We start from the raw sequence: 16,422 nt of genomic DNA on the forward strand, positions 1-16,422 counted from the left end.
CTGTACCCACAGGTGAAGCATATATGAGACTGAACAAACTGACGGAGGCTGAGTTCTGGTACCTGGAGTCCCTGCGTTCCAAACCTGATCATATCCCTGCCCATCTCACATATGGGAAACTTTTGGCACTCACTGTGAGTTGATTGTATTTGTTTTTTCATGTTCTTTACACAGCTCATATTTCACAAGTTGTCCCTTATGAAATTGTGCATTCAAGAAAGCAAGTCTTTACATCTTAGCACTTACCTTCATTGTTTACACTTGAAACATGAGTTATTTAAGGTTTTCACACTTTCCTTCAGCACATGCTTTTTAATTTGGAAGATGTTCAGTATGCTTCTCAAACAGATTTGATCAATACAGTACAAAACCATATTTTTTTCTGACATATTAAAGTTCTTGTTTTCATTTATTGAACACAAATTTGTTGAATAGCAATATGTCTGATTTGTAATGTTGCTGTAAAGTAATAGTTATGACCAGCATTTTCCTTATATTTAATGCAGCAGGCACATTCATGTGTTAGCTCTATTGACTTTAAGATCATGCTGATAGACATTGAAGGAAATTGGTGCACTCAGTTTGTAAGTCCCACTTCATCAGATTTACAAAAAGAATGTATGAACCTTCTGTGATGCTAATGTGCTTTGCCCATCCGACAGTTGTACCCTGCTATTACCAGGGCACATCACTCTGGAATTACTTAAGTCAGTTTGACTACTAAACTCCACTGGGAATGTAAGCGTAAGACTTCTGTAAATAGATACAACAATTTCAATGTGCTTCAGTTTCAACAGCAACATGGCACTCTTGCTGTTATATTGAAATTAGTTGTATTTTGCTTTTTCTGCTGCATTGCACATGGCTGGTGATTGACCTTTTTAAGTATTTTCATGCCAGCAGCTCAGATTTCCCAATTTATTTGAGAAACAAAATCTCCTCGGGTTTTGGGAAGGTTCAGAATTCTTGCAAATGCAATTGCTCTTTCCAGAAATGGACATAGCTTTCTGTTGCAAACAGGTATTTTCATTCTTCATTTTCTTTTTGTTTTCTGCCTCTTTTATATTCTCAATTTGTTTGGCGCCAATGCCTGCCAGAATATTTCCTTTATTGAGTTGGATTACATCAGGACTGGGTCCCTAACTATACTCTTCAAATGTAATTGAATTGTGAAGTGATTACCTCAAGCTTTCCAATTTGAATGGGCTTTATATTTGTGTGTTTGATACACTGTTTCACCTCACATTCTGGAGGCAGTTTTCTTTGTGAAACCTATGTTCAATTTGCATATCTCCTAGACTCATGTCAACATAAAACCATGATTAGTCAGAGTAGTGCACAATTAAAGGAACAAAGTGAGCATGTCTGTTTTTCTTCTACAGATATATTGAATAACCCTGTTCCATGAGGCAATATACTCAGTAAAACACTGAAAACAGTAAAATCTTGTTTCAACAGTGGTAGACAAATTGATGTGACATTCAACCATGGGATTGTGAATCTATGTGTTCATGTATTCTGCTATGTGATATCTGTCCACTTGCTAAAGAAATCTTATCCAGAAAATAATTTCATGGGGACTCAGTTGTAAATCATATTAGCTCGGGTATTTTAAAAAGGAAATTTTATATGGAGAAAGAAAATAAACTTATATTTATACAGTGCCGCTTATGATCCCCGGATGTCTGAAAGCTCTTCAGAGCCAATGAAGTACTTTTAAGATGCACTGACTGTTGTCGTTCAATGACAGCAATTTGTGAACAACAAGGACCCATATTCAAAACTAAGGCAACTAACCTGATCTTTGTTTTGGTTGAGGGATAACTGCTGTTAGGGCTGCAGGGGGAATACATTCTGTGAATTGTGCTGTGGAATCTTTTGCATCCACCAGCCTTTCTCATCTGAAGGTTAGGTTGACAAAATGTTAAATGGCTCCTACTACAACAATGAGTAATAATCATGTTGCTGGTACTAACCGACCCAGAGATATGACTTCATTGCCTCGTTTATTAATTTGTTTTGGCTCCAAGTCATTCCAGACTTCAAGTCACTATTTCCTGTGAAAACTACACATACATTAAAAGCCATATGTTCCACTATTACACTGATATATATCAATAAGATGAGGATGCATATTTTGATTGGTGTTTGAGTAGTTATCCACTTAAATTAATTAGGACTGAACTGCAAAATTACAGTATCAGACATTGCACTGCATTGCAGTATCCTGGACACAGAAGGCACAAATTTGTGTTAAATGAAGTCAATCTCACTTGGATTTTGAACACAAATCTGCAGGCACAGATGACAAGAATTTGTCACTTAAATTGAAATGTCACTTACTAAATATTACATAACAAATATCGTACTACTACATTAAGGCACAATGGGATGAAGACTTTTTTTGCTGATTTGGGGGTGGACGTTATTGCATGCATTATTGTAACATATTTCCATCACACAACAAGAATTTCTTTTGATAGAGAAAACATTATTTTTCAAATTTTCCAGTTTTCATATTTTGTTTGCATACTAAGTAGATTTAATGTTGAGTGTTTTATCAGACAGAATCTGCTTAGGCTTACCAGTCAGTCAAATTTTACCTCATACTGATTTATGATTGTACATGCCGATTGTATAGTTTAGTCTGTTTATAGCTGTGCCACGTAAAATAAATGACAATGTGTACTGGACAAATCTATCAATATGATGCAGTGGAACTTATGGAAATACATAACATTTAAACAAACAGAAGGCTAGGCAGTATTACGTAAATGTTTACATTACAGATCATTTTACCATGCAATAATTAATGATCTCAACTTTGCTATAATTAACATTTTTAAGGATCCAGCATTTCATTTGTAATTGGAGTCACTAAGCATGTGGTTTTCATACAGGACTCTCTGCCTCTGTCTTTCCTCTACTGTTTATCTTGTTTATCTATGTTTCTATCTGTCTGTATGAGAATTGCACACTCCTCAAGTAATGGGAGATTGAGGTGAATAATTGTCTCCTTGAGCTGCCTGCGTTTTTATTTGAAGTTTTAGCTCACGTATAGGATATTGAAACAAACAATAATACTACAGCAGCTTTACAGAAGTTTTGTCAAACTAATTTTGTGAAAACAATATCCCTTTAAGAATAAACTATCTTTTAAGGAAAATTATGCGATGTTTGCAGCTCATGTATATACACTATATTGTTTTGTTTCTTCTTTGTAACATTTTCCTCCATTTCACACACAATATCCTGAACTAAAAAAAGCCTTCTTCCCAAGCATCTTGAGTTAGTTAGATGACAGAGACAACCATGGATTAAGCCTCCTGTTTCATTTCCTTTGAGGCAACTGTCCACCCTAAATTGACAGGATGATCTGAGCTCATGCTGTGCAGGGAATTGTGAAGCATGTTAGATTCTTTAAGACGTGGAACAGCATGGATATTGAACTTTCTGTAAACTTTTCTCATTGATGTTTGTTTTACCATTTAATGGTTGTAAGTATCCTCATTTGGAAGGTTGTATCCTCAACCTGCCAGTGACAGAGAGACTTTGGAACCCAGCAATTGGAACATATAAGTTTGAATGCACGTGTTTCAGAATTTAATTTAAAATATGTCAGCAAATTCTGTTTATGGGGCATGGATAATACATAAGCAACATTTATCAAGCACTAATATATTTTGTACAGATTGATGTTAAAATGATGGCCTTTGACACCTTGCAGCAGAGGAGACTGATGGAGGCTGGGGCAGGTGGGGCCATGATTGAGATGTATAAATTTAGGAGGAGCATAGACAGGAGGAACTTTTCCCCTCAATGGAAGGAGCAATGAAGAGGGAGCACTGGTTTAAGGAGAGAGGCAGTAAGTTCAGAGGGGATGTGAAGAAAACATTTTCATTCAGAGGGTGGTGGGAACTTACTGGCTGTAAGGGTAGTAGAGGCAGAAACCCTCATAACGTTTAAGAAGTATTTAGATGTACACTTGCAATGCCAATACATGGAAGTTAACGGGCCAAGTGCTGGAAAATAGGATTAGAACAGTTAGCTTGCTGTTTTTGACTATTGCAGACTCAATGGGCTGAATGACCTTTTTTGATGGTGTAGGGCTCCATGGCTGTATAAAGTGTAAGATATTATTAACCATTCATATACAAAAAAAATCGGTGTGCCCTCGTAATGTGTGCTTAGAATCTGCTAATTGTACACAATAAAATAATTTTAGTCAGGATCTTTGCTTTGCTGATCAGCAATTTAAGGTGAAAAGTATGAGATGTTAAAGCCTTTTCTCAATTAAGATTTGTTTGGTAATTTACAGGGACGTAAGGAAGAAGCTGAAAAGTATTTTGTGCGATCTATCCAGCTAGATCCTACAAAAGGGAACTGCTACATGCATTATGGTGAGTTAACTTTTGTTTAAAGTGTCTAACTTGGCCCTAGCTTTAGAATGAAGGAAGATCTTATACAACATGATGCATGACCTAAGGATGTCACAAACCATGTCATAGCTGATTAACTAATTTGTAGAGTAGGGGCTTTTATTTTGTAACAATAACGCTTTCACAACACAGTTCCACAAACAATAATAAGTGAACAGTCAGTGTGTTTTGGAGGTGTTGGTTGAAGGATAAATGCTGACTCTTAAAGGGACTTGAATTTGTAATACTGACCTTCAATGGTTGTACTTTCTCAGTTTCTGTTTCTTCACTTTAACTAAAACCCATGAAATAGTGGAACTTTGATTTTTTTTAACAGATAATCCATTTCTTCTTTACTCTGTTCAGCTGATTCTTAGGACTCATACCCTGAGCGACATTTCTGTTCTCACATCCTTTCTGAGGCTCTATCTTCAAACCCATATAGCACAATGCTCCACACTAGAGATTGCACAAGTTACTTTTTCAAGTCTTCCATTGTGCGGTCGACCAGTTGTAAAGTGGAAAATTACTTTTTGACTTCTGTAGAAGTCAGTACTGCCATTCCCATATGTGGTCACTTTTGATCCCAGAAATTTAAATCAATCTACATTAATGGCTCCAATATGCAAAAGAAATCTACAGCCAAACCTCTTTCCACATCTAACCTTCAGTCCTATTCTTAATCAGATATTAATCATTGGTTTTATTAAATGAGTTAATCAAACATATTCAACACCGTCACTGAAAGTTTTATTTTCTAAATGATGATAACTATAAGTCGGAAATAATTCTTCCTTGAGGCATGCTACATTTCTCTTTACATCCCCTGTGATCACAATCCAAAATAAATAACCTGTTAAGATTTGCATGAGCTATATTAAAGATTTTAAGGATTGGATCATTGTTATGGTCAATCATATCCCTGCATTGAAAGGTAATTTGAACTCTGAGTCTTTTTTCATTACACAAGTATTTCAATGTTTCTTGTTTATCTTTGAAACATCTTTATTATATTGATGGTACATTGGGTAGAACTACACTCAAAGGCCTTCTGTAAGAGTTAAATAACTTGGTTCAATTTTTGTTGTTGAGATGAAATCCAAAACTTAAGGTTTGTGCATTGACTCTGATTTATGGATGGAGAAAAGTATTTAGAAATGAAAATGCACATACTTATGTTGTGTGGAACTGTTCACTCCCTTCACTGGCATGGGTAATGGCACAGAAGTTGGGAAAATATGGCAAAAATTGAAAAATCAGGTTCTTGATGTTGAGAAACTCAAATTACGATTTTCCATTGAGGATTTAAACAATAAGTTCAGAATCTTGCTAACAAGCAATGACTACCTTATTATTACCTGTCTTATTATTAGCTGAATTTGCCTCATGTCTATGCAGCTCCCAATTCTCCTCTCCTTGCTTAAGAAAGTAAATAGTGCCTATTCCTGACATGAAATTTGTAAAGTTTGTCGGAAGGAAGCAGCACACCACTTGTTTCTATGGACATTCAGACAAGTCTGTCTTCATACAATATTGTTTTATGCTTCATGGACAACGCCATCCTCCACCCTTCATCCTCACAAGTAGGCATCAGCAAACTACCCATCTCAGCACTTCATCAGGCAGTTTTCAGGCCAGTTCTGGCCACCCAGTTGTAGCATGATATTATCAAGTTGGAGACGGTTCAGAAGTGATTTACCAGGATGTATTGCTGGGAATGGAAGGTTTGAGTTGTAAGGAAAGGCTGAATAGGCTGAGACTTTTTTCACTGGAGTGTAGGAGGTTGAGAGGTGACCTGATATAAGTTTATAAAATAATGAGAGATACAGATAATATTGGTGGTAGTTGTCTTTTCCCTAAGATGGGGAATTTCAAGACTAGGGGCCACATTTTTAAGGTAAGAGGAGAGAAATTTAAAGAAGACGTAAGAGGCAAATTTTTTACATGGAGGGTGGTTCCCATGTGGAATGAACTTCCTGATGAAGTGGTGGATGTGGGTACAATTCCAATGTTTAAAAGACATTTGGATCAATATATGAATAGGAAAGGTTCGGAGGGATATTGGCCAGAAGTAGGCAGGTGGACCAGTTTAGTTTGGGATTATGTTTGGCATGGACTGGTTGGACCGAAGGGTCTGTTTATGTGCTGTATGATTCTATGACTCTATGACTTAACCTTTCAGGATAACACTTTGGAGCTCAGGGACACTTATGACTTGCAAACTTCTGCCAGGTCACTTTTGCTGCAGGGACATGCATGGATCTCATGCATCTATACAGGATACACCTTACAGCTTTACCTTACTTTCTTAGCAGTTGCTCACTTTGCATTTTGTTTAGAGGCTGCCAGCCTCTGGATTACATTTTTTTTTGTTTTGTATAAAGGCTATTCAGTTCTGTCTTCTAGGCTGCCAGCCTCTGTGGACTGCATTGCCTTTACACTGAGGGACGGTCAAGCAGGTGGTCACAGTTTGGGGCACAAAGTAATTGTGTGGATGAACAAGTAACTTTATGACGACGGGTAACATCAATGTCATGCGTATAGCATAAGCCAGCAGTTTATGTGGCAAACGCAATACATTGGCTTCAACCAAAATGGTCATAGCTGAAGGTCAAAGAGACCAGTCCTTAATGGTGTCAAAGGGGTCAATGGTCTGTCAGGGGTACCACCACTGTCATTGGGCTCATCCAATTTCAGGTTGGCCACAGTCAGTCCTGAAGGTAAAGTGCAACCAATCTAGGGATTACAGATATATCAGTCTGTGCCATGGACAGCCAATTCTCCTTACAATGAGACTTAGGAAAAAACTTGAGTTTCATGACAGTCGATGGAAGAGCAATTAGCAGGAGAGGTAGCGATATGTCCTAGTGAATGGGCTGGAAGCACAGAGAGCAGAAAGCGTTCACAGTTTCGGAGAATGAGATAGGTGAGTACCATTTAAGTGAAAATTATGCTAGCAGTAAGTGAGAGTTCATAAGTCTTGGTGAGCGGAGTATGTAGTGGCAGAGTTAGAGTGAGTTGTGGCCATGTGAATGTGAAGTAACAGAGAATAGGGTAGCACTTACCTTTGTGGGATGCAGGGGATCATTAATCTTTTTGCTACACAGCTGGACATTGTGTTTCATCTGGAAGGCTGCACTGACCAGTCTGCTATCTCAGTCTAGGCTGGCTGAGTCTGGTTGCCTGGCTTCCTTTGCAGATCAGCAGGGAAAAGAATGTCCCACCTATGCACCATCCTGTCCACCAGCATCTCTATGTCTCGAACTGCAAAGCATAACCCACCCAATCTACACATCCCTGAACATTATGGACAATTTAGCATGGCCAATCCACTTAACCTGCACATCATTGCACTGTGGGAAGAATCCAGAGCACCTGGAGGAAATCCATGCAGACACAGGGAGAATGTGCAAACTCCACACAGACGGTCACCTGAGGGTGGAATCAAACCCAGGTCCCTGGTGCTGTGAGGCAGCAGTGCTAACCACTGAGCCACTGTGCCACCCTCACTCTTTGCTGGTCATAGTAGTCAATTTGTAAGCAGCAGGATTTCACAAACAGTGAATTGATAATGACCAGGTAAGCCATTTTAGTAGTGTTGTTTGAGTGATAAATGTTGTCCAGGACACCAGAGAGAACTCTCCTGCCTTCCTTCACAACTGTGCCATGGCATCCTTAGGACCTCAATCAGTTTAAAATGTATCTGAAAGACAACACTGCTGACAATGCAGCATTCCAACAACATTGCAGAGATTGTGTGTCATTCCTGGAGTGGACTTGAACACACAACCTTCTGCCTCAATGCAAGTACACTTTGAACCAACACTGGTGTCTCTCCAAACTCAGTGTTCAGAAGTCATTTTCAACCTCAGATCAGTGGAAGTGAAATAAATTTAATGGCTTGATAATAGCCATGTTTCATACATTAAAGTACTGAATTTTTGTTTTAAAGAGTTCTTACTAGTGTTTAACGAAACATAAATAATTAAATTGTGAACAAAAATGGAAGTTACTGGAAAAGCTCAGCAGGTCTGGTAGCATCTGTGAAGAAAATGTCAGAGTTAACGTTTCGGGCCCGGTGACCCTTCCTCAGAACTGATGGTAGCTGGGAAAATGTCAGTTTATATGCAGAAAATAGGGAAGGGGGGGGGGGTAGGGAGTAAACGATAAGATAGTAGGCTCTATCACAGTTGGACAGACAAAGGAGTTGATACCGATCTTGCTAGGAGGGTGAATAGTTGTTAATGGGAACTGTTAGTGACTAACAACAGGGGTGTGTAATGGCAGACTATGTGATCACAAGGTCTGGTATGTGGGGTAGGGGGCTAGGACATTGGCGAGTTTAGGCCCTAAAATGATTGAACTCGATATTGAGTCTGGAGGGCTGCGGGGTCCCCAAGTGGAAAATAAAGTATTGTTCTTCCAGTTTGCATTGAGCTTCACTGGAACACTGCAGCAAGCCAGAGACAGAGATGTTGGCCAGGAAACAGGGTGGTGTGTTAAAGTGGCAGGCAACAGGTAGTTCAGGGTCTTTTTTGCGAGCAGAACGCAGATGTTCTGCAAAGTGGTTACCCAGTCTATGCTTTGTTTCCCCAGTGTAGAGGAGACCACATTGTGAGCAGCGGATGCAGTAGACTAGATTCTGGGAAGTGCAGGTGAAGTGTTGCTTCACCTGGAAGATATGTTTGGCCCCTTGGATACTGGGAGGGAGGAGGTAAATGGGCAGGTGTTGCACCTTAACCGGTTACAGGGGAAGGTGCCGTAGGGCTGTGGGGGGGATGTTGTGGGTGAATGAAGTGTGGACCAGGGTGTCCTGGAGGGAATGGTCCCTGCGGAAGGTGGAAAAGAGAGGGGAGGGGAATATGTTTCTGGTGGTGGCATCTCACTGGAGGTCGTAAAATTGTGGCAGATTTACACTTACTATTCACTCCAGAATTTTATACAACACTATTAATGATAATTTTCTGCCCCTATTTTGTATGCTATTCTGTGCAGCATTTTTACTTTAAACAGTTTGTCAGCCCTGTTCGGGTGTTCAGGAGGTCCTCAGGGCTGTTCCTAATTGTATTTGGTATGTTCAAAAGAAATGCAGATTAGCTATCCTTCATGCAGTAGCTTCTGTTTTGTTTCAGAAACCTGTGAAAGAGCACACTGCTTTTAAAATCCACAATATTAAAATTCTTTTTTCAAACTCTTTCTATGGAGAAATAGCTTTAAGATTTGGAATCATGACAGCTGGCTTGGATTCCTTGATTCTGTTTCTTGCCATCTTTTGACTAGTAAGTGACAGATGGAGGTGTTGTTTCTTGCAAGCCAAATAGGAACTCCCCAGGAAACAATGAAGTACCAACATGGCTAGATCTTTGTCAGGTTAGGGAAAGCTCTGACTCCAGATAGATAGGTTGATGATTGAAAAGGAATTGACACTGTCGATGTTCTGTTCCTAAAAAATATTTGCATTTTGATCTTTTATCACAGGTCAATTTCTGTTAGAGGAATCTCGTCTGGTAGAAGCTGCTCAGATGGCAGAGAGAGCAGCTGAACTGGACAGCACAGAATTTGATGTTGTCTTTAATGCAGCCCACATGCTCAGGTTAGTTTTTTCTTATTAATGGATTGCATCATGAAATACGGTTTGAATTAGGCTGTTGGACACTATGGATTCTGTTATTGGACAAAATTTGGAGGGAAAATAAGCATTTTTTCGAAAAAAGAAAGAATTACGGGCTAATATTTCAATGTGGCAGACTTTCAAATCCATTTTAAAAAGCAGCGGCATCATGCAGTATTTGTGTATCCCTCTGTGCTTAATTTAACTTTGGATGTCTTGTATGCTAAAGCATTTTTTAAAAAAACATACATACTTGATCTGTGTGACCTTGTAGAGAGCTCTGAAGGGCATGTTGTAGTAAGTGCTTTGCTGGCATGAAGTATTTGAAGAAAGGAAATGATACACTATATAGTTTTACAGCTAGTCTTCTTCTGATGAAGTTCACTTGTAAATGACCAAAGTAACTTATTTTGCAATGTATTCAAGCTTTCACTGGGAGTCGTAAGTGGGAGGAAAAAACACAATTGGAAACAATTGCATCCATTACAAATGCTGGCTTCATTTCGAGAGTATCATTTCACAAATAACAATATGCAGGTAATCCAGAAAAGTTTGGCCTATAATTTGAGTCAATTGTTTCTCCTGGGGCAATAGACCAACATTAACTGCTGCATTAATTCCTGGTACAATTGTATTTAGATTTTGAGGAATAAAAAAGGAATTACAATTTTCTACTAGAATAAAATAAAGAACCAATTGATCAGCATTTGATGGAGAAATGCAGGTTTACTTTTAAGGTTGCAACATTCATAATTGTTGACATGACCAGACTGTAGCAAAAACATTTATGGAATACAATGTCAGATTTCACTTAGGTTTGCTTGTATATGTCCTCATTCATTATATTAAATTCAAAAGAATGCACTGTTCTGGAATAAGCAAAAATAGTATACATCTCACCTGATTTAAATGGTCTCACCTGAGATAAGATAGTTGTCTGTACCTCACAAAAAGGCTTAAAACTATTAGAAAACTTGACAAGGAGAGAAACTTTACCTGTCTGAGGAGTCTAGAACTGAGGACCATTGTCTTAAGATATGGTTCAGAGGTTTATGAATCTTTGGAATTCTCTACATAGAGGATAGTGGAGGCTCAGTTGATGAGAATATGCAAGGCTAAGATCGATAAGAGATAAAACAGTGTTGAGCAGGAGGAGAACAGCAGGCCAGGCAGCATGAGAAGAGCAGGAAAGTTGACGTTTCGGGTCGGGACCCTCCTTCAAACAAATGAAGAAGGGTCCCGACCTGAAATGTCAACTTTTCTGCTCCTCTGATGCTGCCTGGCCTGCTGTGCTTCTCCAGCTCCACATTGTTTTATCCCTGACTCCAGCATCAGCAGTTCTTACTATTTCTAAGATTGATAAGAGTTTTTTTGGACACTAATTAAAGAATATGAGAATAGAACAGGAAATTGAAATTACAGGGGAAGAATAGCCATGATCTAATTGTATGGTGAAGCAGGCTCGAGGGACCATTTCCTGTGTTACACAAAAACAGGCTTAAGCATGTAAAGTGGACATCCTGAATGTTGATCTAATTGTGGGCTGTATCTGGTTCACCTGCATAGAATGAAACCCCATGCTTGAACATTCACCCCTTTTAAACTCAACATATTCACTTTGTACTCATTAAATTACCTTTTGCAAAGTTATTCCATTTATCATTATTGCAATGCATAGTACACGTAGACACTGCAGCATTTTATTCATTTTCATATTCAGTCCAAGTTAAAAAATACTTAGAAGAATTAACAAAAACTCACATTGCTTAGGAAATTTTGATAAGGAATATTTGCACTCTGATTTGTTTTTCGGTTCCTGGTAAAAATACACTTAATAGTAAATAGGTTAGTACAAGTAAGTGGAAAAGAATAGTGCACAAAGAATTGTGATTCATTTTAATTCCACTTGAATAGAGTTAATATTTCCAGTAGAACATAACTTCAGATTCATAATTGTTTTTCCATAAATCTTACATGAAAAGTATTATAGTTGATAATTTAGCAGAATAACATAGAATAATATGACATTAGGAAGTAATCCTTCTAGCTTCTTGAATAATTGGTTAAATGCTTAGCCAAGGGTTTACATTGCTATCATCAGCCACTTCTGTGAAAGATTCTTGCTAAGGCCAACTGATCCCTTACCCAATTATTAATGATGCTACACAATGAACTGAGGGTGGGGACAGTCAGAACAGTTCCTCATAATCTCTGGAAACTACAACAAGGTCAGAATGTAAACATATTGAACTGATATCACCTTAGAATGGAGAATTTATCTCCAATATTATTGCAAGTGCACTCCGCTGCATAAGTACAAATACACATCTGTCTGAATCTTAGGATTGTGCTCTAATGTTTCCTGATGTTGAGGGAGACTAAGGAGAAGTGATTATTTGCAGAAATTAAAATCTCTTGGCATGAATGTTAAAAGCATCAGAATTTGAAAATAAACTTTAGGTGAGATCATTCTGTGACTATTGTAAAAGTTTAGATTAGGGCTGCAATGAAAACAGTATATTTTAGCTTTGAAGCTTCATTCACGTCACACAACATAGTTTTGGCTGCCATTTCAGAGTAAAATGACACTAGTTGGGAGATCAAAGCCAAGGGTAAGGATCAAGTCAAGTAGAAACTGTCTGAATGGGAGGCTTGAAGTTACATGTTTATCCTGGCTTAATAGATGTAATGTTAATAAATTACTGTCCAAATTTCAAAGTGTTTTGCATTCTTGTACTGGCACATTCACACATGTGCATCTTTGAGTGGAGGTGACTTTTACAGAGATGAATCATTGCATAAATCTGGTCCATTGATATTGGTATTTATTTTGCAGGAAAAATGTAACATATGTCAACTTAGATTGTAAAGTGCAGTTAACCTTGATAAAATAGATGTAATATGTTATTTTTATTCCCAGAATGTGAACAACTTTGACAAGGTGATATTTAAATTCATGACTACTTATCCTGAGGTATTGAGGCTTAACTACATTGTTTTGGAAAAGAAGACAGGGATTGTCAGTTTCTTGCTCTGATGGATATTAGCGAATAAGTTGGTTTTACTGCAAGCCAGCAACCTTTGAGCTATTATTTTTATTATCATCACCAAAATAAGCTAATTTGCGGAACTTAGATTCATACTTGGTTCAATGAGATTTTAACTCATAATCCAGTACCCTGTCCAGTAATCACGATGCTACTTTGTCTGCATTGATGTTGTTTGTGTTCAGATTTGTCACCTATTTAATTCCAATCTTTGTCGCTGCATTCTTTAGTATTTGTCTTTTTCAAACAACTATTAATTTCCCTTTTAAAATAATTCATGACCTCTGCTTCAGTAATTATTTGTGGCAGAGAATTTAGCATTGTAAAATGTCTGCTGTGCAAATAGATTTGTTTTGTGATTATGTTACATTTGTTCTCTGTCACAACGATTGAGCTGAGCACTCAAAACCCTTCATCACATTGAAAGACTTCTAACTAGTCAACCTCAAACTTCAAAGCTCTAATGTTCAAAGAAATTCCTCAAGGCAGGACGATAGTACAAGCACATAAACGTACAAAGTATGGTGAATAAGGTTCGTGAACTACAAGCACGAATAGCAATGTGGGAATGTGATGACAGTGGCAACAACAGAGATGTGACTTAAAATTGTGAGGACTGGGCTCTTAAGTGCAAGGATGTATGCCTTCAGTAAAGATAGAGAAGGAACAAAAAGGAGGTTATGTTGCAATAATGGTTAGGAAATGTATTGTCATATTGGAAAGGGAGAACTTCTTTGAGAGGTCAAGGGTAGAGTCCATTTGGTTGGAGTTGGGAAGACAAATTGTGGGCATTTTATAGGCCTTCAATTAGTGGGAACAAGAGAAAGAGAGGAAGAAATTCACAGGGAATTCACAGATGTACAATAACAATAGACTGGTGGTACTGAAGGACTTTAATTACTCAAATATTGATTAGAATAATGTTACAGGGTAAGTTAGGGAAGAGAAGGTTGGTGGAATCACAGAACTGTGCTCAGAAAACTTCCTTGATCAGTATGCTCTCAGTCCAACTGGAAAGGAGGCATTGCTGGTCTGCTGTTGGAAAATGATGCAGGTCAAATGGACCAACCATCTGTGGGGAAACATTGGGTAACAGTGATCTTTGTAATATGTAAGTTCTGTTGGCATTTAAGAAGGTAACTGCAATGTTAGAATTCATTTCAAAGGCTAGAATGCAAGAGTAGATATAACTGCTAAGTCTGTATGAGGGTCTGGTCAGACCGCATTTGGAATATAGTGAACAGTTTTGGGCCCCATTTGTAAGAAAGAATGTGCTGGCGTTGGAGGGTGTCCAGAGGAGGTTTATATGATTGATTCGGGGAATGAAGGGCTTGTCATATGAGGAGCAGTTGAGGATGCTGAATCTGTACTTGATGGAGTTTAGAAGGATGAGGGGGGATCTCATTGAAACTTGCAGAATACTGAGAGGGCTGCAAAAAGTGGATGTGGAGAAGATGCTTCCACAAGCAGGGGAGACTAGGACCAGAGGGCACAACCTCAGAATGCAGGCATGACCCTTTAGAACTGAGATGAGGAGGAATTTCTTCAACCAGAGGATGGTAAATCTATGGAACCCATTGCCTCAGAGGGCTGTGGAGGCCAAGCCATTGGGTGCATTTAAGACAGAGATAAATAGGTTCTTGATTAGTAAGGGTATTAACGAATACAGGAAGAAGGCAGGAGAATGGGGTTGAGAAACATATCAGCCATTATTGAATGGCGAAACAGACTTGATGAGATGAATGGCCTAATTCTACTCCTGTGTCTGATGGTCTTATGATTGTATGTGAAACTTTAGATTAATAATGGAGATAAACAAGGAACAGTCAAGTATAGAACTTCTAAATTGGAAGAAGACAAATTAAAGTGAAATGAGAAGGAACCTAAATTAGTAAATGAGACTGATGAGAAAATCTGTAATGGATCAATCTGTGGTATTTGATCCTTCAGGCTAGGTGCATTCCAACAAGGGTAAAAGGCAAGGGAGCCAAAATAAGGCTCCGTAAATATAAAGGAGTGTGCATGTTACATGTCTTGTTGAAATGAGAACCATGTTGAACACCATTGATTGAGAGTGGAGGGAAAGATAAAAATAAGACTGGAAAAGAGAGAAGGTGAGAACAGAATGACAGTAAACATAAAAGGGAACCCAAAAGTCCTCTATCAGCACAAAAATAGGCAGCAGTAATAAGAGATGGATTGGATCCTACTGGGGACAAAAGGGACAAATATGTTTTCAGGGGCACAGAAAAAGGCTGGATTATTTAAACTTTTTTGTATTGGAAGGTAGAAAATTTTAACAAACTATCAGTACAAGAAATGACAGTGCTGAAATTGTGAAAAGTGAAAGGAATAGTTACTGGAAAGCTGGCTGTGCATACAGTAAGTCACCTAGTCCAATGGTCGTGTTTCATTCTGCTAAAGGAGTGGAACAAGCAGAAGTGCTTGTCTTAATTTCTCAAGCTTCCTTACACATGGGCCAGGTGCCAGAGGATTGGAGAGTGATGCCATTATACAAGAAAGGGTGCAAGGACAGTCCTCATAATTACGGACCAATTAATTTATCATCACTGGTGGATAAAACTTTGAAATCCAGAAACATGGAAAAATCTTCAGTAACTTGGAGACATTTGAGTTAATTAACGAGAGTAAATGGATGTGTAAAAGGCAGATCACACTCAGGTAGTCTGATTGAATGCTTTGGTGAAATTACAGTGAAGGTTGATTAAGAATATTCAGTAGATGTTATCTGTCTGGATTTTAAGAAGAGTTCAACAAAGTACGAGATGAAGGGCTAATTAACAAAATTGAGGCTTATGGAATATAAGACCCAGTGTACAATTGGATAGGAGAAACTCGTTTAGAACAGACAGCAGCAAGTTGTTATAAATTGTTGTTTTTTGAACTGGTAGAACAGTGTTGGGCAGTGATGTTCTCTAAGAACCAGCACTTATTATCCATCAATAATTTCCCTTATTGTATTGCTCAGTTGGGGGCTGCATGGACTCGTTGGGCTGAATAACCTCCTCCTCTGCCATAACTGACTCGATGATTCTTAGTTCTTATGCTACTTTTCATAACCATAAGTAAATCAGTAAATCCATAATGAATCAATGGTACATCATTGCCAATGCTTTTCTATCCTTCTGATCATGCGTTATTGTGGCACAACTAAGGTCTGGTTTAAATTCAATGTTACTTTGAAACCTTTGCATCCAGTTATATCAAGGCATTTTGTTTTCCTTTTCTAATAGCCTTAAATATGTGTACTGCCAAATTTAGTGTGCATTTTGTGCATCTAGGTCACTCGATTTTTTTTCTCCATTTAACATATATATATATTTCC

General features: G+C 38.2%; 1 protein-coding gene across 2 annotated transcripts in view; it reads left to right on the forward strand.

The window, feature by feature from the left end:
* tmtc2a (transmembrane O-mannosyltransferase targeting cadherins 2a) overlaps positions 1-16,422 on the forward strand; it is a 177,553-nt gene that overhangs the window by 147,670 nt on the left and 13,461 nt on the right. For both annotated transcript variants that reach the window (XM_020526956.2, XM_048608011.1), the window contains exons 8-10: positions 13-134; positions 4,319-4,400; positions 9,897-10,011. In XM_020526956.2, the coding sequence (XP_020382545.2) occupies positions 13-134; positions 4,319-4,400; positions 9,897-10,011 (319 nt within the window). The remainder of the gene's footprint in view (positions 1-12; positions 135-4,318; positions 4,401-9,896; positions 10,012-16,422) is intronic.

Source organism: Rhincodon typus, chromosome 18 (assembly GCF_021869965.1).
Source record: "Rhincodon typus isolate 14 chromosome 18, sRhiTyp1.1, whole genome shotgun sequence".
Taxonomy (NCBI): Eukaryota; Metazoa; Chordata; class Chondrichthyes; order Orectolobiformes; family Rhincodontidae; genus Rhincodon; species Rhincodon typus.